The sequence below is a fragment of the Chelonoidis abingdonii genome, chromosome 2 (assembly GCF_003597395.2).
Source record: "Chelonoidis abingdonii isolate Lonesome George chromosome 2, CheloAbing_2.0, whole genome shotgun sequence".
Lineage (NCBI taxonomy): Eukaryota > Metazoa > Chordata > Testudines > Testudinidae > Chelonoidis > Chelonoidis abingdonii.
The window spans coordinates 104,086,295-104,107,082 of record NC_133770.1 but is presented as its reverse complement, the minus strand read 5'-3'; the positions used below and the strand labels follow the sequence as shown (position 1 = coordinate 104,107,082).

General features: G+C 39.4%; 1 protein-coding gene across 1 annotated transcript in view; it reads right to left on the bottom strand.

Annotated features, from left to right (window-relative positions):
- CNTNAP2 (contactin associated protein 2) overlaps positions 1–20,788 on the bottom strand; it is a 2,322,964-nt gene that overhangs the window by 811,853 nt on the left and 1,490,323 nt on the right. The window contains exon 15 of the mRNA XM_075062605.1: positions 5,120–5,247. Coding sequence (XP_074918706.1) covers positions 5,120–5,247 — 128 coding nt within the window. The remainder of the gene's footprint in view (positions 1–5,119; positions 5,248–20,788) is intronic.

The following is a 20,788-nucleotide window of genomic DNA, read 5'->3' as shown; positions in this document are numbered from 1 at the left end:
CCTTTATAAATTGTTGCTCAGCTGTGACACCTACTAACATAACACACTGAAGTATTTAATACTGACACCACAGCTGGCCTGATTAGTCAACACACTATGTATCTGATTAAAAAACTGACCATATTTATGAGTTTAAGGTCCAACTGAGAATTACAAGCTCACACAGAAGCTGTGATTTTCTTCTGAACCTTGGGTGATATCACTGAAAACCAGGTTCAAAGAGAACCAGAGGATCTAAGGATCAGGGAGATGTGAGCATATATTTTAATAAATCACTAGGCCAGCCTTGTTATAATAAATGTGGCTTTAACGTATGTGTTTATTTTGCTGAGCGTATCATTTGCTTTGGGGGTTTCCTGTGATACAGAACTATTATGTAGGATATCATGTTAAGAAGACAATGTTTAACAGACATCACACCATGTTGCTTAAACAAGATTAGTGAACTTTTATAAGTTTTTTTTTCTGATGTACAGATCAGCTGAAACTAACAGGAATGGATTTATTGTCCCTGGGAGGATTTCAGTTTAATAGATTTATGGTGCTCTAGTAAATGCCTTCCCCTTTTGGGAAATGATGAAAACAGTCTTATTATGATCATATGAATCAGTAAGCTTATTTCTTATGATAGCTAATGAAACTCTATTACAATGCTAGGTTATTGACCTGTACATGTGATACGTGTCAATTACTGTATCTAAGGCATACAAATACATCTGGCAAAAGAAAAGGTCTTGTGAGCATCTATCGTCTTTTTTAATGTCTAGAAAGAATGATTTCAGTGCAAACTGCCAGTCACAGTAAAATACACCTGTACAAAAATCAAGAACCAATCCAAAACATTACACTATTTATTAAGCCAACTTTATAAATAGCTTTCAAAAGGAAATACAAGATTAAAACAACAAGACCAATATTCAGAAATGAAAGGAACAAAGTATCAAATCGTGCAAGGAGTAATGATGAAGCACAGGAGAAGGATCAATGAATAAAGAGCTCATGGTATATTTCCCTGGAGAACACAAGAAATCAATGGACTAGTGTAGGAACAGAGTTTTGATTAGTTCCTGAATTTCTACCCTCTGTCAAGGAGATTTTTTTCCTCTGTCATATGATTCCACATAAATAGAGCTGCTGCTGCACTTACTGTAGTTGCCTCCACTTAGAGTTTCAGGAAGTGCAGCAGCTCCTTCCTCCTCATCTCAGAGATAAAAGATAATGGGAGTCAAACATAAGTAGTGAGTCATGGCTCTGTGATCAAAAAGACTCACTGAGAGAATAAAAACCGCACAACTGGAAGAGAAAAAAAATATAAATGGAGTGGGAATTCACAGATGATGCAGAGTCACCACCCCTCTTTCTGCACCTGGTGTAGTGGACGTTCCTTTGGAGAAAGAAGTGTGAATAAAATTTTGCTTCCCTACAATAATCTCTGGTGCCATAAGCAACTGGGCACAATTTAGAACAGTCCTTTTCTGCCATCAGGATTGAGGGAATGCAAAGATTACATAGAACAACTTTGATTTCTTCTCTCCCATGTTGAGTGCAGCTTAGATGAACCAAAGAATCTGTATCAATTACTTTTCATTGCTACAACATTAGCACAATACACCTAATGGAACAACTTGAGAACAATACTTTTGTTCACACCTTGCTTAAAGTGTGAATGTGCTATAGTGCCGGACTCACATTGAGCAGAGTCCACCTGTTTCACTAAAAACTAGTTAAGCCTGCTCTAAGTCTGCCACTCAGAAGACACAATGGAAAAAGACCGAGACTGAATATCTTATCCAATGTACAGGATACATCCTGGGCAAGATCCATGGGATTTTTGGCACAGAGACCGAATGAATCTATAAAGCCTTGAGCATTAGCTGGGTGGAGCACTGGTGGCTTTTAGGACAATAAGGAAATCCTTAGAGAAGAGGATGGCCTTCTGTTGGCTACTTTTATATTGTAGATTTAGTTTTGTGAGTCAGAGTCAAAGAGGAAGAAATTATCTTGCAATACAAGGTTGAAGAATCATGCCCAGCGAAGTTTCAAAATGCTTTTCAGCATAATTTATTAAGCTAATTAACAAGATTCTATAACAATCCCCCCAAAAGAACCCTCCAACAAAAATATTCTGCATAATTATTTAGAAATAATGAGCATATTTTCATGGAGTAGCAAGTTTTTGGGGGGCATGTTTTCACAGACCAGAAGTGCAAGGAAGTACAGTGTTTTTCTCAGTCACAGGTTTCTGAGATGTGACACCCACAGTCCAACCTTGCCCAAAGCAGTCTCTAATGGGCCACAAATCAGGAGAACAGGAAATAATCACTAATGTGACCAAGGATAAGTCTCCCTTTCTGAGGGAAAAGTCTCAAAACTATTTACATTTGCAACAAAAGAGCAATTAAACTGTGCAATAAAACATTTTGCATTCCCAGTGTTCCTCACCTTACATTAGAGATCCAAGACTATAGTAGTTAGGTATTTTGGCAATACACATACTGCTTTTATGGCATGTCTCTCATTAGAGAAACCCTTACCAACATGTTCAAACATGGGGCCTACAGTTAGGCTCCTAAATCCGTATTTGGAAATGTCATTGACTTATGTGTTAGACCTCACACTGCTTGGCTAATAATGTGAAAACAGCCTGTGGGTGTGTCCCCACTAGATTAAATTTCTTGATATTTGTGTGTACACCTGTCACAGTGCAATGGTACACAGATTTTTTGGAATTGCTCTCACATCTAGTCTGTTACTGGGTTCAGGAGACACAGAGCAGTTGAGTGGATATAGGCATAGAGTGTTGGATGGAGAAGGAAGAGTACAGGGAAAGTTTTGGATCACCAGCACTGTAACGGTGACCTAGTTTACAAATCACAAGTGGAAGTTATGAATAAAATTTCCCATTTGTTGTGTCCTAAATAAAATAAGCATTTGTTTAAAATGAGAAACCAACTCCAGAACATTTCCTTCAAATTGTCTTTAGGAACCCAATAAAGGAGCGCTGAGCAGGGACACACCAAAGTAGGAGGAGATGATGCTAAATAGAGCACGATTCTTGAGTTGTGGGGGCCAATAATATAACTCATTCATGCATATACTGTGTGCACAGTTGGGTGCCAGCATCATTATCATGCAACTTCAGGGAGCAGGAAGCTAAAGGAGCCACATGGCACCACTGTTGTGTGTGGCAGACCCTAAACAGTATAGAATGCATGCAGGTGTTAGACATGGCGTTCTAGGTCCCAAGTAACAACAGGCCTTTAAAAAAAAATCAACACAAACAAATACTAAGGAGGGGACCATCTGCCCTGAATCTATTAAATCAGCTCTGTGGGAATAGAACCATCTCCCTTCATATTCGGGGCCAAGGACAGACTGTTTTCACTTTAGGTACCCTGCCTGCTCTTGGTATTTGTCATGGAGATGCTTTTGGGCCTCCAGTGGCCCTTTGTGGGCTGCAATATTCCTGCAACACCCTGGCTTGAGATGGCAGCTCATCCCTCGACCCTTCCCCCATGCCCAGAAGAACAGATCTGTAGCCTGCTCTCTCACAGCTTCCAGGTGCATCTATGCCCAGTCCCAGCCTAGATCTCTTTCCCCCAAAGGATTTCAATGCAGCCCACACAGAGTTAATGATCCTCAACGAGGTGCTTGTGGGATAGTAAGAGACTTCTTCACCCAGCCCTGGCCTGCGATACAGCAGGAAGTTTGACAGGGTAGAGAATGAAGAAGGCTCCAGAATCCAGGGGAGAATGCACAGGAGATGGGGGTTGGCCAGGAATTCAGGGTGAATTCAGGGCCATGGAAATAAATACAAAATTATTCTCAGGATAGGATTTATGGCTTCACAAAACTTGGCAGCATAACTCAAACAGCAGACTGAATACAATGCAAATGGACTGTTAGGAGTTCATTAATTTCCCAAATAGCTGTTGGATTTAACTGTGTTTCAGTAACCCCTATTATTTGCTATTCAAGAACATTTGAGCAAATGTGTTTTGTTCACACTAATGTTTGAAAACGGCTGAATTCATACAGATTTCTATTCATACTGATACTCATGAAACATATGAAGAAGGGTATGTTCGGATGAAAAAGTATTTGCTATTCCTTATTTCCCAATCATAATTTGTAAAATCTTATATAAAAATGTCAGTCATCTAAATCAGGGAACAGAAAGTGTAACTTCTGACTCAGGTGATCCCTTGCACACCACAAATAATAAACAGAAATCAGTTTCTGTGAACAATTTGCAAGCATCCCATGAAGTACCTTTGTACACAATATTCATCAAATACATGAACAGAAAACAAAGAAAATTAGGAGAATTTTTCTAATTTCTGTAACAGAAGAGCAGACTAAATGCATCTGATAGTAACACAAAGAACCAACCTGAAAGCCATATTTATGAATGAAAATAAAGCTAAGGCCAAATTCATTCCTTTTCTTTCATTTTGAAATCACCTACCATCATTTACTACATAAAACGTACACTTTAATCTTTATAACTCTGATACTGCACCTCCTGCAGACCAAACTGGAAGGTATGTATCATCTCTCCAGTGCACAAGTTTAAAACCAGAAATTGCTACAGAGAACTATTCATGATTTACAAGTCAACAATGAGTTCTGATGAGGATGATACTTGATAGCAGTAATGTCAAACTTTACACATCTATAACCCGAGTTTACAAGAATGCATTTAGCCATAATGCTACTATTTATATCTCTATAAACTTAGCTATGGTGATATAAATAGCAATGCTAATGGCATTAACAGCAGCACTCAGCAGCATCACAGCTGTTGAGTGCTGCTCTTATGCTATTTGTATTACTGTTTATATCATCATAAACTTAGCTCGGTAGTCAAAGATGCCTCATTTACCATACAAGGAAGATGAACGCCCAAATTTTAGATCCAAAGCGGAGCACTTTGTATTGGTGGCTCTATGGTCATTTCTTTTCCTTTCTTTGCACATCTTAGACTCTGCTAGGAAGTGGTTGTGAGCAAAATGTAACTTGCATGAGCTTAGATGGGGAATCAATCAAAATTTTCCTATGTTCCAGCAGTGCTATAAGCTAACCAGGAGCAACAGCAATGAAAAAACAGCAAACTTACGGTCTCCTTGACAGCGCACAGGACCTACAGTTAACTTGGATTCTGATCCAGATCGGTCAATATCTCCAACCACCACTTGACTCACTGGTAGATGTTCTTTGTAAGACAAGAGCCCAGCATCTTTTCTCCTGAGACAGAGAAAAAGAGAAACAACAAAATAACAAGGGAAATACTTACAAAGATTTTATTCCCTGACAAGGAATGAATCACCATAAGAATAAATATCCCTAAAAAGCATAATTAAATCAATACAATAATGTTACTTTTTAAACTCTGTTGTTAATCCCATCTATTTGTTTAAATACCTTATATTAATATTATCATATGTATTTTTGTAAAACAGATATATTCATTTCATCCAAGAAAATCTCTCCAAAATAGTTTCATTGGATTTTTTCTTTGCAACTGACCACAGCCCATATATACTTGAGCAATGGTACTTTGCTGATTGTTTAGCTTGTTTGCTTTGAATGGAGAGGAGCTTTCCAACACCTCCTAAAGACATATCTTTTTTGGCCCCATCTTTGGACAGTTGGCACTCTTAATGATATGACATCTGCTCACAGGATGAACAACATTTCCATTGCTTTTAATAGTTTTAGCACTACCACTACCACTGATGACTAAAGATAAAGCATTTAGAGCTAAAGTCTTCTGATCACCCCCAGTATATAATACAGATGGGCAGAGACCTACATTTACTTCTCCAATATACCTCAACACTTTGGTGAAGTGAGAACTGATTCATGTTTTAGATCAGGTGCCTAAAATGAAAGCATTAGAACGGCAATTGTGCTGTTCCTTTAAAACAGAAAGCAATAACTTAACTAGCCACATCTTCTCGCTTCCCTTGAACCATTTTTTGTCAGAAGCAGACAGACAAGGAAGCCAGGAACAGCCATGCAGCTCCTAGGATGTGAAGGATAATGCAGCCTTGAATTTTATAAATATTAGTGAGACCCTACTGTTATAGACATGAAAAAAATAAGAGGAAGCAAAACAAAACAACGTAATAGTTGACCAAACTGCATAACCCAAGAAGAGAAGATACGCATCTTCCTCTTTTTGTACAGCACCTTTCTAAGTGCTCCAGTAAATCAGCAATTAATAGTAACCACAGACTTTCCAACTTTCTTCTTTACAAATCAGTTCCTTTGCTCAACAAGAACATGATACGAAGAATGATTTTAAAGCCCAAGAAAATATATTGAGTAATATACTGTAGGGAGCAATTGCATTCTGGGATAGACTACATGCTCTGAAAGCCTTTTCCACTGCTATTTTCAATGACTTTATGACCCTGTAATATTAGATTCTTATTATCCAGGAGGCAGAGCAGAGGGATTTGCGTGATCCAGTAAAACAGAGTTTCTCAGTAACACTAATATACTGTCTCCAGTCACATCAGCTATTGAGTCCTTCTGAAGCGATGGAAGATAAAAGCTCCTTTAAAAAGAAAAGCAATTAAAGTAATTAAGAAAATAACTATCATTTTAGAATGACAGCTCGTTGGAACTTGAGTCTGCTCTCTGTGATTAAGAGAGTAATTAGAGATTTATTTATTACATATTTGAGAAAGTTAAATGTTTTCTGAAAACACTGGACAACTATTTTCTTAAATCTTTATGTTCTTTCCATTTCGGAGTTCCCACCTTTATCTCAGAACCCTTTATTCCTCCATCCTTCAGCAGTTTCAAGAGGCTGAGACCATTAACTAAGTATGGTTGGCCATAGCCCCTTCTAGATTCTACCAGAGGAGACTGACAGTAGACAAAGAACGGGGAGAAAGACCTCTCATATCCTTTGGGTGTAAGTGAGCTTCTTCTGCAGATTCTGCTAAATAATAACTAGCACTTATACAGGGTTTTTCATCTATAGATTTCAAAATCCTTTACGAAGGTGGGAGAGTATAATTTTCTTCTGTTTACAGATAGGAAACAGAAGTGCAGGAAGGTTAAGTGATTTGCTCATGGTAACAAAAAGAGCGAATAACAAAGCCAAGATTATAATTTCAGGTTCCCTGATACCCAGCCTGATGTCACATCTATGGGATCTTAGTCTCTGTAACAGAAATTAAATGTAGGTAATCACTTTATTCTTACTAAAATTTTCCTCTGAAATTGCTTTTCTCTGTTGAATGCTATTATTTAAAAAAGACCTTCAAATCAGAGGTAACTATTAAAAGTATAAAATTTCTTTAGAGCACAATGAAAAAAACCCACTTCATTTTCATTTTTCAAAATGAAGTGTTGTCAATATTGACTTCTTTCACTGGAAGGTTTCAATCTGCTCTAGCTTTTTAATTTGTGGGATTTTTTTAAAAAAAAGGTGTGAAAATTATGGGCTAGGGATGCCATTATGGGATGGAGAAAGTTACATGATGGGACCATCCTTGTTCCAGCCTCCTTGTACAACTTGTGTATGCCTCACAACGCATTGCAAAAAATTACACAAAAGGTATTGTGCCAAAGGGTGGTGCATGGCACACTGGGATACCTACCCCTGATTGACACTGTGCATTGACCATACTGTGCATTGACACAAGCACTTCTCGTGATTACTTGCAGTGCTGATACAGACATCCAACTATGCATGTGCATGGGCAATATACATCAACATAATTTGTGTCAACCAAAGTTGGTAGCGCAGACATGGCCTAAGACAGATAGAGAGAGAACTGACCAGTATGTCAATATACTTAGTAACTGAAGTTTAGTATGTGCATTCAACTTCTCTTTTATGTGGTGTGTGTGAGTAGTAGTGACATACATTTTGCTTGATGAAGTCAAAAACTTTTTAAACCAAAGAGTGACTATAATAGTTGAATTTACACTATATCAGGAACAGTCTGCTCCTAGATGGGATAATGCTCCCACAGCTCTTTAAAGATCTTGCACATTAAGATGGTGCAAAAGGTTTCCCTCACTAAAGAAAATCCACCTAAGAATAAGGATTGAATACAGAGTGTGTCATATTCCTGTTAAAAGTCAAATAAGACTGAATGAATCTTATCAGATCCTGTAATTATCATGAGATATTGATGAAATCTCAGCAAAATGTTAATATTTCTCATTTCCATTACTATATATACTGTTTGTTAAGAGCTGCAGGGTACTACTGAATGAAAAGAGTCTATATCACTGTAAGATTTATTATTATTGTTTTGATTATGATCACTTGTTTACTTGCAATATTGTATGTAAAAGAACATGCAGTATATATACATAAACAATGACATTCAAATGAATGTTAAGATTCTGTATTGCTATTAATTTGCTTATCTGTTTATTTGAAACAAACAGGATTCATTTCTTATCTTCATTTCTGTTAGATGCCAATAAAGGCATTGCATCCCGCTTGGGCTCTGAGTCAACAGTTCATTCCTATGCAACAAAGTACTTGAGCACAATTTAACTTTAGGCATGTGCTTAATGTTGAGAGTGTGCTTAAGTGATTTACTAAATAGGAATAGATTTAAGCATGACTACTGGTTTGCTGAACTGAAGCTTCAGTGCTGAACCTTTTTTTTTTTTTTGTTGACCCTGCCAGCAGGTAGGGGATCTTGGGGGACAACTACTGCACTGGTGGGGTGCAAAATAAACTTTATTAAGAAAATGCAAAAAACAGGGAAAATTCAATTGTGAGGGGTATGGGGTTTGTTAAGGTAGACAATTGAGGAGGGGTTTCTTTTAGTAAATAGTATAGGGGGTTTCAATAGTGGGGTACAATACAGTGGGGTACAATACAGTTGGTAACCAATTAACACTGAAGTATAAATGTAACAGGTAGCTAACAATTTCTATGTAAAGGGTGTGTCACAGCAGCATATAGCCAACTAACAGTTATGGGTAAAATGTGTCACAGTAGTGTAAATGTAAAATGTGAGGTGTGTTAGAGAGAAAAAAAGGTAAAGAATGGTGTTTAATGCTATACTTTAGTAATACAATTGAGGTTTGGGGGCAGCGGGAAGACAGACTTAACCACAATTATACAGAACACAGCAAAATCTTATCTATGATCTAACTTAACCAAGACTACACAAATTAGCAAGTAACAGAACACAATGCAACAATTTTTTAAACCTAACTTACAGAGCACAATTCAAACAATTCTCTAAACCTAACTTAACCACAGCTATGCAAAATGAAATTACAACTTATCTAGACTAAGAACCTGATTCTAATAGGTGCACCTTAGCAGCAGTGGGGGGGCTGCAAGCTGGCAGCCCAGGATACAGTCCAGGAAGGCACAGCTTAGCAGCAGCACAGGCTTATTTTTAGCAGCAAAGTGCTGCGGAGTTTAAGAGAGGTTTTAAGACACAGACCAAGGTTTAGCTTGAGTCTGTGTGCTGGGGAGACAGAGCCAGCAGCTAAAATAATAAAATAAAAGTATAGAGAGTTTCACAGAGGGATTCTTACCAGCCCCAAAGGAAGCAGCAGAGGTAAAAGCAGCAAGATCATCAGAAGGCTAGGTACGGTCTTAATAATCAGGAGATCTCTCAGGCAGCAATTAGTTCTTCGTGGGGGGGGGGGGTTCAAAAAACAGGGGTACGCTCAAAAATAAAATGAGAGCGGAGAAAGGACCCCCCAGAACCCCTGGCTGATCAGACCAGGCAGCAATGCAGGAACCTTTCTGAGGTCTGATCAGAAAATGTCTGGTTTTAAGGGCAAACTTAGGCAGTTTCCCACCAGTACTTCTGATTGGCTCAGAGGCAGGGGAAAGAGAAAAAAAAAAAAGAGGTGAGCACAGAGACATGTCTGGGCAGAGTCCTGTGCAGTAGGTGACTCAAAAGCACATGAGGCCTATGACTCATGCCCAGGACCTTAAAAACACAATAGGCCTTGCAGCTGGACATTGTCCACCCTACACCGAGCCCAGGTTTAACAAGGTGATAACAGGACTAACCCTTTGAACAGGGCAGTGGTCCCACTTAGCACAAGTGGCCATCCCTTTGAGAAGGGCAATGGCTCTTGGTAAACAACTTAAGGGGCCCTCCCTTTGAGAAGGGCAGTGGCCCTGGTAAACAACTTAACAGCCAGGGAGGGGCGGCCACAGGAGGAGAACAAAATGGAGTATGGGGACAGCTGTAAGAAACAAAATGCAATAGGGGGATAGCTGTAACAGACATTTGTTACTTAATTAGAGTTACTAGTGAGCTAAAAAATACAAACATGCAAAGCGCAAAATGTCCTTGTTGTCCATCCACTACTAGACCCAACTTTTTAATGGGCTAGTACCTTCATAGTGATCTTTGTATTTCCATAACCTACTTTATAGGGGTGTAGTGACGCTTAGTTAAACAGATATTTGTATATGAATGTAAATGTAAAAAAAAAAAAAAGCTTTAAGGAGGTACAGACGTGCCAAATATTATTTGTTTTCTTCCAAAAAGTAGTCAGCAAGTACTTTATTTAAATTTGAGATGCTAATGTCAGAGCTAGCATTACAGAGAATCTAATGAACTATAGAATTCTGGCAGCAGTCTTGATAATCTGGGAGCTATTTAATTGCTGATAGGTATGCTGCAATGAACAGGATTAAAAAGAGGGCTAAGCAAACAGGCTTGGATAAAAGAAGAATTGGCCCAAACCTGTATTCTAAATGTAAAGGAAACTTTTTGGAGGTTTTGATATGGTCAATTTCTTAGTTTAACACATATTATATACAGAATATATAAAATGTGTCCAAATTCACTCACGTCCTGGGGCCTGCCTTTATTCTGAATTCTGGTACCTCATGACACTTATTGGCTGAACCCTTAAATTTTCTCATGAGTTGGCTTTTCTGGAGTGAGGGTTTCTCACTAATGTTCTGTCTTTCCCTTTCTCCTCTCACACTTCAGAAGGAATCATACATCTGAATAGGATCCAGCACCCATACGGGACACATACAAGTCAATTCACTGTATGATATTTTCATTAAAAATCTATTAAATCAAAGATTAAATTCTGCCATTGGCTACACTGTGTGTAAATGTAAACTGTTATAAAGCTGAGTGAGTGAACAGGTTAAATGGTCTCAGCATGAAAAGCATGATGCACACAAATAGTCCCATGAGGAAAATGATGTACCAGCTGCGATCCAGACAGACAACATGAGGGGTCTCAGTATCACCCATTATGGAGTTTTAGCTGCACAGAAAATTGGGGCGTGTCTCTGTTAACTTTAACTTCTTCACTGTAACGTATCTCCTTCCAAACTGACCAGTATAAATTAACAATACCACAGCAGGCATAGTTCATGTTTCACCTCTGGGCTTGAGATTTAGCTATGCTTCTTCCCCTTCTCCCATGGTCTTGCTCTCTCCCCTGGCCTTAAAGCTGCAAAAGCTTTAAAATTACATTAGAAAATAAATTTTCCTCCTTGGACACCTCTCCAATCTCATTATAATCCCATAACACTAACTCCCTTAATTAAATCCAGGTTACTTTAAATTATTATAAACATCCTTTTGAGGATTAGTTACTTTAATTGTGATGAGAAAATGAATACCTGATGAACTACACAGTATATTATTCATAAAATCAGCAATAAAATTCATACTACTACAATAACTCCTCACTTAACGTTGTAGCTATGTTCCTGAAAAATGTGACTAAGTGAAACCATGTTAAGCGAATCCAATTTCCCCATAAGAATGATTGTAAGTGGGGAGGTTAGGTTCCAGGGAAATTTTTTTTTGCCATACAGTACTGTACAGTACTATAGTTGGGAGGTGCCCCCGCCTTATCCCACACTGGCACAGCCTACTAGCACTGGAGACAATGAGGAAGGCAAGGAAGCAGAAGGTGCTGTAGGTTAGGAGAAGCACGTTGCGCAGCAGCAGTGGCAACTTCCCCTACTGTGCAAGCACCAGGGGTGGTTAACCCTTGGCCTGCTCACTCCACCCCTTCCCCCAAGCCCCACCCTTAACCTGCCTCTTCTCCTGCCCCTTTACTCCACACGCCATGTTCTCGCTCCTTCCCCCTCCTTCCCCTGTCTCCTGCCCACGGCAATTAGCTGATTTGCAGCATTCACGAGGCAGGAGGAAGGGGGGAAGGAGCGAGGACATGGTGCGTAGGCTGCCCCTCCCTCCCAAGCCTCCTGAACACCACAAGCCAGCCTACCCCTCCCTCCTGAACGCTGAAAGCCAGGTGATTGCCATGGGCAGGAGGCGGGGGAAGAAGGCACTGATCTGCAGGGTCTGCCTGCAGGTGGGAGGCATGGGGGGATGCATAGGGGAGCTGGTAGGGGGGCTGCCAGCTGTGGACAAAGCAGGTAGCCAAACGATGTTATAGCAAAGGATTGCACAACTTTAAATGGAGTGTGTTCTGTAACTGAGCAGGGACATAAGAACTAAACAACGTTAAGTGAGAGGACATTAAGTGGGGAGTTACTGTACTGAATGAAATTAATAACTTTGTTTTTATTATAAAAATCACAGATAACATGAGTCTATATAACATTCCAGCACGCTAGGGGAATACACAATTAAACTGGACTGTTTCCATCTTCAGGGTAGACAGACTCTATCACTGGGCAGTCTAGAAATCCATTAGGGTCAAGTCAATATATTAACTTTTGGGATAGTTCTGAAATTTGAAGAAAAAAAAATTACATAAAGCCTACTCCATTGCTTCCCAATTCTCTGCCTGATAAGAGATGGGTGATGGGACAAATCTATGGGAATTCAGAAGAGACTTCATGTCCACAGATTTTCATAATCTCAGTGCTGGTGAGAGAAATGGAGCCTACATGCCAGAGGAGTGAGAAACTTGCTTCTCCAATATAAAAAAAAAATCATAGCTGGCTCAGTAGTGTCTGTTAACATGGGCCTGTTCCTCAGGGTTCTTGCCTGGTAAGATCTCACCTTGGAGGAAGAATTAAAAAGCGATCTGTTGGAAGTTGAGTAACCCTGGCAACTGGAGGATTGCCTTGCTCTGGCCTTTCAACAACAACATCATATAATACATTTTTTGTAAGGCAGAACAGATTGTGCCACTTCTGTTAGGTGCTAATAGAATTCATTTTTATTAGCATCTGTAGCTTCTTCAGTGGGAATGTAGGCTACAATGATTGTCAGCTTCCCTTCGCTATGCCTGAACCTGATTTATAGTAGTTGATCTGATATAGGTTGCCATGTTGCGAGTGGTATATTAAAAGGTGGTCAGAGGATGACAGCCAACCTATTAACATAGTTCCTCCAGAGTAAAATAGACTCCGGTCCTCCACAAATTTTTGACCATTATTCACGAGTCTTGCCTCAGTTATTCTGGCAACTGCAATGTTTATCTTTCCAACTCACATATTAGTGAAACCTGGTACCTGACCTAGTTTAGGGTTAATACATTCTAGGTGGTAAATCCTGTGGATTTCTCAAGTCAGCTGTGGATGTCATAGACATTATGGAGTTTGGCCTAAAGTGTGGAGCATGTTACATTGGTTGCTCCTTGATTTGCTCTCCTCTTTGAGACAGGAAAGATGTTGTGTAGTGATTTTGTCTGGGGACACCAACACTCTTCTCAGAAACCCTTCTATGTAGCAGATAGTTCTGAAGTCATAGCTCATCTTCCTTCAGCACCATTGGGGGAATATTCTTCCCTTCTCACCTGCGTCCATTGTGGGCATTGCCTCATAATTCTAAGCATGGATGCTTATTGGATACTACAGGCCAGAGTCAGCCAGAAACAAGGCTTATGTTGGCAGAAGCAACTACACCTTGAAGTAGCACAACATGTACTGCAATCCTACTCACTACCCATTTCACAAAAGGGAAACTGAGGCACATAGAGATTAAGTGATTTGCCTGAGATTACACAGAAAGTATGAGACAGAGATAGAAATAAACATCCACAAAGGCAGGTTCCCCACTCAAAGAATTTACAATCTAAACAGACTAACAAACAAAGGCTAGGTGGAAGGAATATTCATTTATAAGTGAAGTCCCAAGAGCAAAGATTGGCCGATAACTTGGTCGCTTCCTATCATGGTCCAAACCAAACTCTGGATTCAACTTTGGAGGTGAATTTTGCTGTTTGAGCCTCTCTCTCTTCAAGATCCTTCTATTCTGCTTAACCTAAACCTTTGTTTAACTAAAACAGCAACAGTATCCTATTTCTGGAATCTACAAGATTCCCCATATTCAAACACCCTCCTTTAAATTATGTCATTCCAGACATATTATTTTTAATTATCTGTGATTAGTAGTAAAGGTTTTTTGAAAATGTAAAATGATTAATAAATGCAGCCTCAAATCTATGTTACAGAAATCAATGTTGATTGAATTTGTTTAGCCACTTGGAAACATCTCTGCACAACATATTGTAGTCAGAAAATGCAGAGAAAATACCGTAATCTTAATGCATTCTACTAGCCTTTGTTTTTTTCAAGAATTATGCATGGTAGTTTCAACTCCTAAATTATTCTGTAATTGGCAGGAAGCAAAAAGCTATTTCAAGTCCTAAGCTACGCCAAGGCCAAATGGAAGAAGACATTTATAATAGGAATGACTGGGGAAAAAAAGCATAGTTTGAAGGATTATCTACAAATTGAGCTATAAACATAATGTTGCTGCATCCATTGAGGGAGGAAAGAGGCTTTTGTTATCAAGAAAGTGTTTTAGTTAGAAAAAGAATCAAATATCCATCTTTACAACATTTTAAATGTTCCCTCATTCATCACAAATAATTATTTGGAATTGAATGCTCCAAGACTTGTAAGCACATTTAAAGCAATGGCATAGCAGAAAGGTAATTAACAGATGTGTTTTTTCATTATGTAAAACAGTCTGCTATAAAACGCAGGCAAAACACAGATACTTGTCACATTCCCTCTGCTTGTAAACATGGACATATGGCTCTTAGAATTATTTTCATTTCAATTAGGCCCTTTTTTTTTTTTTACTGTCTCTTCCAGCAGACAGACGACCTTGTTAGAAAAAATGAAATGCAGCCTCATTCACGTTAAAGTTTTATGGTCTTTTTATGTTTTCGTGACACAATCCCCCCTGTATTTTATGTATGATATTACTAAAATCTTGGTAAATCAGAAACCACAGTACACTGATCAACAGATTCACCGATGTTTAAAAAAGGTGCATTAACTTAATATGTGAGTGTGTCTCAAACATTCAAATGCAGGTGGATTCTGCTTTGCTATGGTACAAGATTCTTTCATAAAGGATCCAAACAACAAGACATTAGAAGACTCACAAAATGTCAAGACAGGTTAAGTGACTGAAAACAAGGACTTTATCTAATGGGAAAATGCGACTTTCTGTATATGGTTCTTCATAAGCCAATCTCCAATTTAACTATGTTGGGCCAAACACTGAAGCAGCCTTATTCAGGAAAATCTCCCATTGCTTTGTGTGAGTCTCATTAGCTTGGGAGTTTTGTCTAAGCATTTACCTTATTCAAACTAACAAAAATGAGTAACCATTTTATAAGCCAGTTCATCCAACTCTAACAACACTCACCTAACTAATTTGGTGGGTTCCCAATGGCCTTTTTTTTTTTTAGAGCTGGGCAATTTTGTGTATGTGTGTGGAAATAGTAAATTAGCAGGAAAATACATTCTGGGGATACTGAAACTATTCATGAATTCAGGTCAAATTTGGTGAACAGCTTCAGCAAAAATAACCCCAGGGGGCAGGGGGACATCAACATTTTGTTTCACAATAATATTTTTGAATCAACATTTAGTCTCAAATGTCATTTTGAACTGACATTTTGTTTTGAAATGTCATTTCAAATTGTTGTTTGAAATCTTTTGTTCAACTCAAACAAATTTGCAAAATGAACCAATCCCTTCCCCCCGTCTTTTTCAGATTGGCCACTGTAGCAAAATAGCCATTTTCTTGTCAGCCTCTGAATCTCTCTTTTATATAAATTTGGCTTGTTGACTTGCAGTGCTCAGTGCCGCTCTGCGCCCACACAACCTTCTCTTTGGGCTTGTCTACACAGCACCAGCAAAGCGTATTCAGAAAGGTGTGAGTTCTCCCGTTTCAAACTCTGCTCTAGATGCACAGAGATGGTGGAGTGCTGTGCTGGAGGAAGGAGGACACAAGAGACATAAAAGGCAGGCAGGAAAAAAGGTGAGCGGGAATAACAGAAAGCAGCAGGAGCTGCAGGGAGAGAAAGGAGGAGGAGCTGTTATGTACCTCTCTAGCACCTCCAGGAACCTAGACTGATTAACACCAACTTCTCAGGGAGCTTTCTGTTTCCTGCTGCTTCCTTGAACCCACTTGAGGAGAACAGGCAGTCAACTGAAGTAGTGGGAGCATTAGGCCCTTAAGACGCTGATATCTTCCCTCACTCAGGCCCTGTTACCAATCTGCTTATCACATAGTTTAGCAACCAGTGCTCTATCTCAGAAACCCTAGTCCCGATTACCATATTTTATATCATACTTAGAATAAAGCTGTTTGACACTTATATACATATATGTATATGGCCCATAGTACTTTTTTCTAATGACTAGAGATGGGTCTAAGATGCAGAGTTGGAATCCAGATTTGAACTTTTACATAAATTAAGGGTTGCTCCAATCCAGTGTTTTAGTCTGGTCCATTACAGAAATAGCAGCAAACAGTAACATTCAAAGCCACATTTGGGTGTGAGCAGAACTTTTCAAATATTTGAAGGGTTTCAAATCTGGGGTTTTGGTTCAGGCTCATCTATTCTAGTTGCTATTTAAACAAGGCTTTCTCTCTTCTCACAGTTCATCTTCTCCATACTTCATTACATTGAAGAAACAATGGGAATGTCTACACTACGGGATTATTCTGATTTTACATAAACCGGTTTTGTAAAACAGATTGTATAAAGTCGAGTGCATGCGGCCACACTAAGCACATTAATTCGGTTGTGTGTGTCCATGTACCGAGGCTAGCATCGATTTCCGGAGCGTTGCACTGTGGGTAGCTATCCCATAGCTATCCCATAGTTCCGCAGTCTCCCCCACCCATTGGAATTCTGGGTTGAGATCCCAATGCAAAAACAGTGTCGCGGGTGATCCTGGGTAAATGTCATCACTTAATCCTTCCTCTGCGAAAGCAATGACAGACAATCATTTCCCTCCCTCCATGAGCATCCATTTGATTCTTTGGTTTTCCGTTACGCTTGTCACACAGCACTGTGCTGTGGACTCTGTATCATAGCCTGGAGATTTTTTCAAATGCTTTGGCATTCCATCTTCTGGAACATAGCTCTGATAGAACAGATTTGTCTCCCCATACAGCAACCAGATCCAGTATCTCTCGTACGGTCCATGCTGGAGCTCTTTTTGGATTTGGGACTGCATCACCACCTGTGCTGATGAGAGCTCCACATCGGGCAAACAGGAAATGAAATTCAAAAGTTCGTGGGGCTTTTCCTGTCAACCTGGCCACTGCATCTGAGTTCAGATTACTTTCCAGAGTGGTCAAAATGGTGCACTGTGGGATACCGCCCGGAGGCCAATACCATCGATTTGCGGCCACACTAACCTTAATCCGACATGGCAATACCGATTTCAGTGCTACTCCTCTCGTCGGGGAGGAGTACAGAAATCGGTTTAAAGAGCCCTTTATATCGATATAATGGGCCTCGTTGTGTGGATGGGTGCAGGGTTAAATCGGTTTAACGCTGCTAAATTCGGTTTAAACACATAGTGTAGACCAGGCCAATGAGTTTTTGTCAACACAGGCATTTCCATGAAAATAAACAATATTATCATATGCCCAGTACTTCACAACTGAATTAAGCGCAGGGCTGACTTTTAAACACACCACTTTCTTTAATCCAGCTGTGAAGTCCTGCATATTTGACATTACTTTCAGTGCTTGGTTGTGGATGAAAGTCTCCTTTTCAAATACAAATCTGAAATAATGGCAAAAGAACATTACTAGTTATTACACAATAAAATGTACTTTGCACTTCCTGATGCATGCAGGATGACCTCCATGCATGCATCCTACCTCCAAAATCATATTGGACACGTCTTTCTGATTAAGGTTAGTGACATTAGTTTACCTTATTGTATAAAATATCTTAAGATTTAGCTCCAGCATATTCATGGTCATATTTTCCCCAGTGTTGATGGCCAATATACCCTTCTGTGACAGGGCACACTCACCCTGCACCCAACAGGAAGGGGTTAATGCCACATTGTGGGCTGAGGAAGCCACTCCCCCACCTCCCTACTGGGCATGCTCCAGCTGTACCAGTATAAAGAAGAGCAGCCCAGCTCAGTCTGAAGGAGACACCAGTGGAGAAGGATGTGTGCCAGGAACTCCTGCTGAGGATGGCCTCCAGCCTATGCCAAAGGGGAGTGGAGATGTAGAATATAACCTCAGACCCCACACTGCCCTGACAATAGAGGTATGTTTCATAGACTCTGGACACTAGGCCATACTACCCCGACAAGTGGGACATTTTATATAGACTATGGCCATTGGGCCACACTGCCTTGACAGTAGGGGCAAGTTCCATGGACTCTGGCCACTAGGCCGTACTACCTTGAATGAGTGGGGCTTTTTCATAAACTCTGGCCATTGGGCCACTCTACCCAATAGCTAAGCCAGACATGCGCACTTGAGCTGAGGGAGATAGGCAGGTAAGGCTCATGTGCCAACCCCTATTCCCCAAGAAAGGCAGGTGCACTCGCCCTGCACTGGATGGGACCCACCTTAACCGTGTCACACCTTCATTTAAACTGATCACTAAATTTCAAGTAGTTAAGGCTAAATGGATGGGGATGAGGAAGAAAAGCAGGCTTTTGAGACTATAAGGAACACATTGTTGGCATCATTTTCAGTGAAGCCACCAATATCGTTTAGTTTTAAGAATTTTTTTTTTTTAAAGAAAACTTCTCTGTACAATGAATAGAAATGGTAACTTTTCAATATTATCTGCTAGCTCAGATTAAGTCTCCTGCATTATAATGTTTGCATTGTGCTGAACTATGGCTGATTAATGCTGGCTGACATCTGCCTGTTCCCTGGGACACTTGTGAAAATGAGATGTGCATCTGCTGATGCTGTCTCATTAAGCATAATTATAAAATACAAATAAATTACAAGGAATTGCTTTTTGTAAGAACACTATTTTCTCTTCATTCTCTTAATATGACAGCCTCCCATGTAAGGTGAAATGAGCAGGAATGGCAATACACATAATTATTATTTATTGTAGTAGTGCTCAAAGTCCCATTGAGGCTCAAGGCCTGACTATGTTAGGAGCTGTACAAACAAAGGGGAAGACACAGTAAGACTCCAGTCGATTACTGTATTAAATTACCCTGTCTTATTTGTCACCTCTGTAAGGGAAACAAACATACTATACAATATATATGCATACACTAGCACATACGGGTCAAGATTTTCCAAAATTGATGCCTAAATTAAAGTGCCTAAGTCTAGTGCCTAAGGGAGCTAGATACCTAACCTGCTCAAGTACTTTTGAAAATCCCTCTAGATGCCTTCCTGCATTTGCAAATCTGGCCGTAAATGCCTAAATTTCTTCTGGACATGGGATTAGGTGCTTTTAAAAACGTTGCCCCATGTGTGAAAATGGACAGACGTATAAGCAACAATAATGCAACACTTGCATAGTTTCTTTACAATTTCTAAGGCAGGATAAATAGAGGATGATCATAATTAATGGGATGGACAATATAATAGATTACTCTGGGCAACTCAGTGTAAGAATAAAATATAAGGAATCTTTGCAGACACATTTTCTTTTTATTTTATGATCAAGGCAATACATAAGCAGTCTAATCTCTTCCATCCAGTATTACTAAGCTTGAAAAGCTATGCGTTAGCATTAATGTCCCCCCCAACCAGATACTGTGCATTATAATAAATTCAGTAACCTTGAACCATACCTGAGAAATAGCTTCTCTATGTCTCTTAGTCTACATTTAAAATAATCTTGTAAACAATTTCAGCTACATAATTCCATGTTGCAATTGACTAAAAGCAAAGAAAAATTTAATATTTGTGATGATGCCAATGAGTATGGATGATTAGATATACAGAGACTGGTTTAAGTAGAGCGGTTTTTGCATATAGTTATACATTTTAAGTAAAATCCGAAAATAATAAAATTTGAATCCCACTACTTGGCTTCTTCATTCAAAAGTGGTCTGGTAATGATACGTCTAAAAGCTGCATGACACGATAGCTTTACAGTTGATTATATAAAATAGCTACTTTAAAAACTAAAAATATGAAATACGCATATATCATTATAATACAATTTTCAAGACAGTGCAGAAAATAACATGAGATAAACAGCAAATGACCTTGGACCTGATTTACAAAGTCTGTATGTATCACATAGAGTCAGCCACTCTTGTGGATCTGAATGGAGCTCTTGGGTACATGTAAACACCTGAGTTATTAGTTTTCACTGCTATAGTATGCAGAGAGTGAAAGGGATTCAAAGGGAGAGAAATGTCTTTAATGAAAAGATTGTGCTGAGAAAAACAAATTGTACATCAGTCATTAGAGACTGAAGAGGAGCAGCTTGGAAAGTTTCCAGTATCTACTGAACACAAACATCCAGTAGGGAGGCATGAACCAGTTCAGGCAAAATACTCAACCTAAAACCTTAACCTAGTCCCTGAGCTGAACAGCACTGCTAGCATCTGAACTATTTGCAGAGGTTTGGATGTGTGAAAAAACCCTCAACTTCAGTCCCCCTT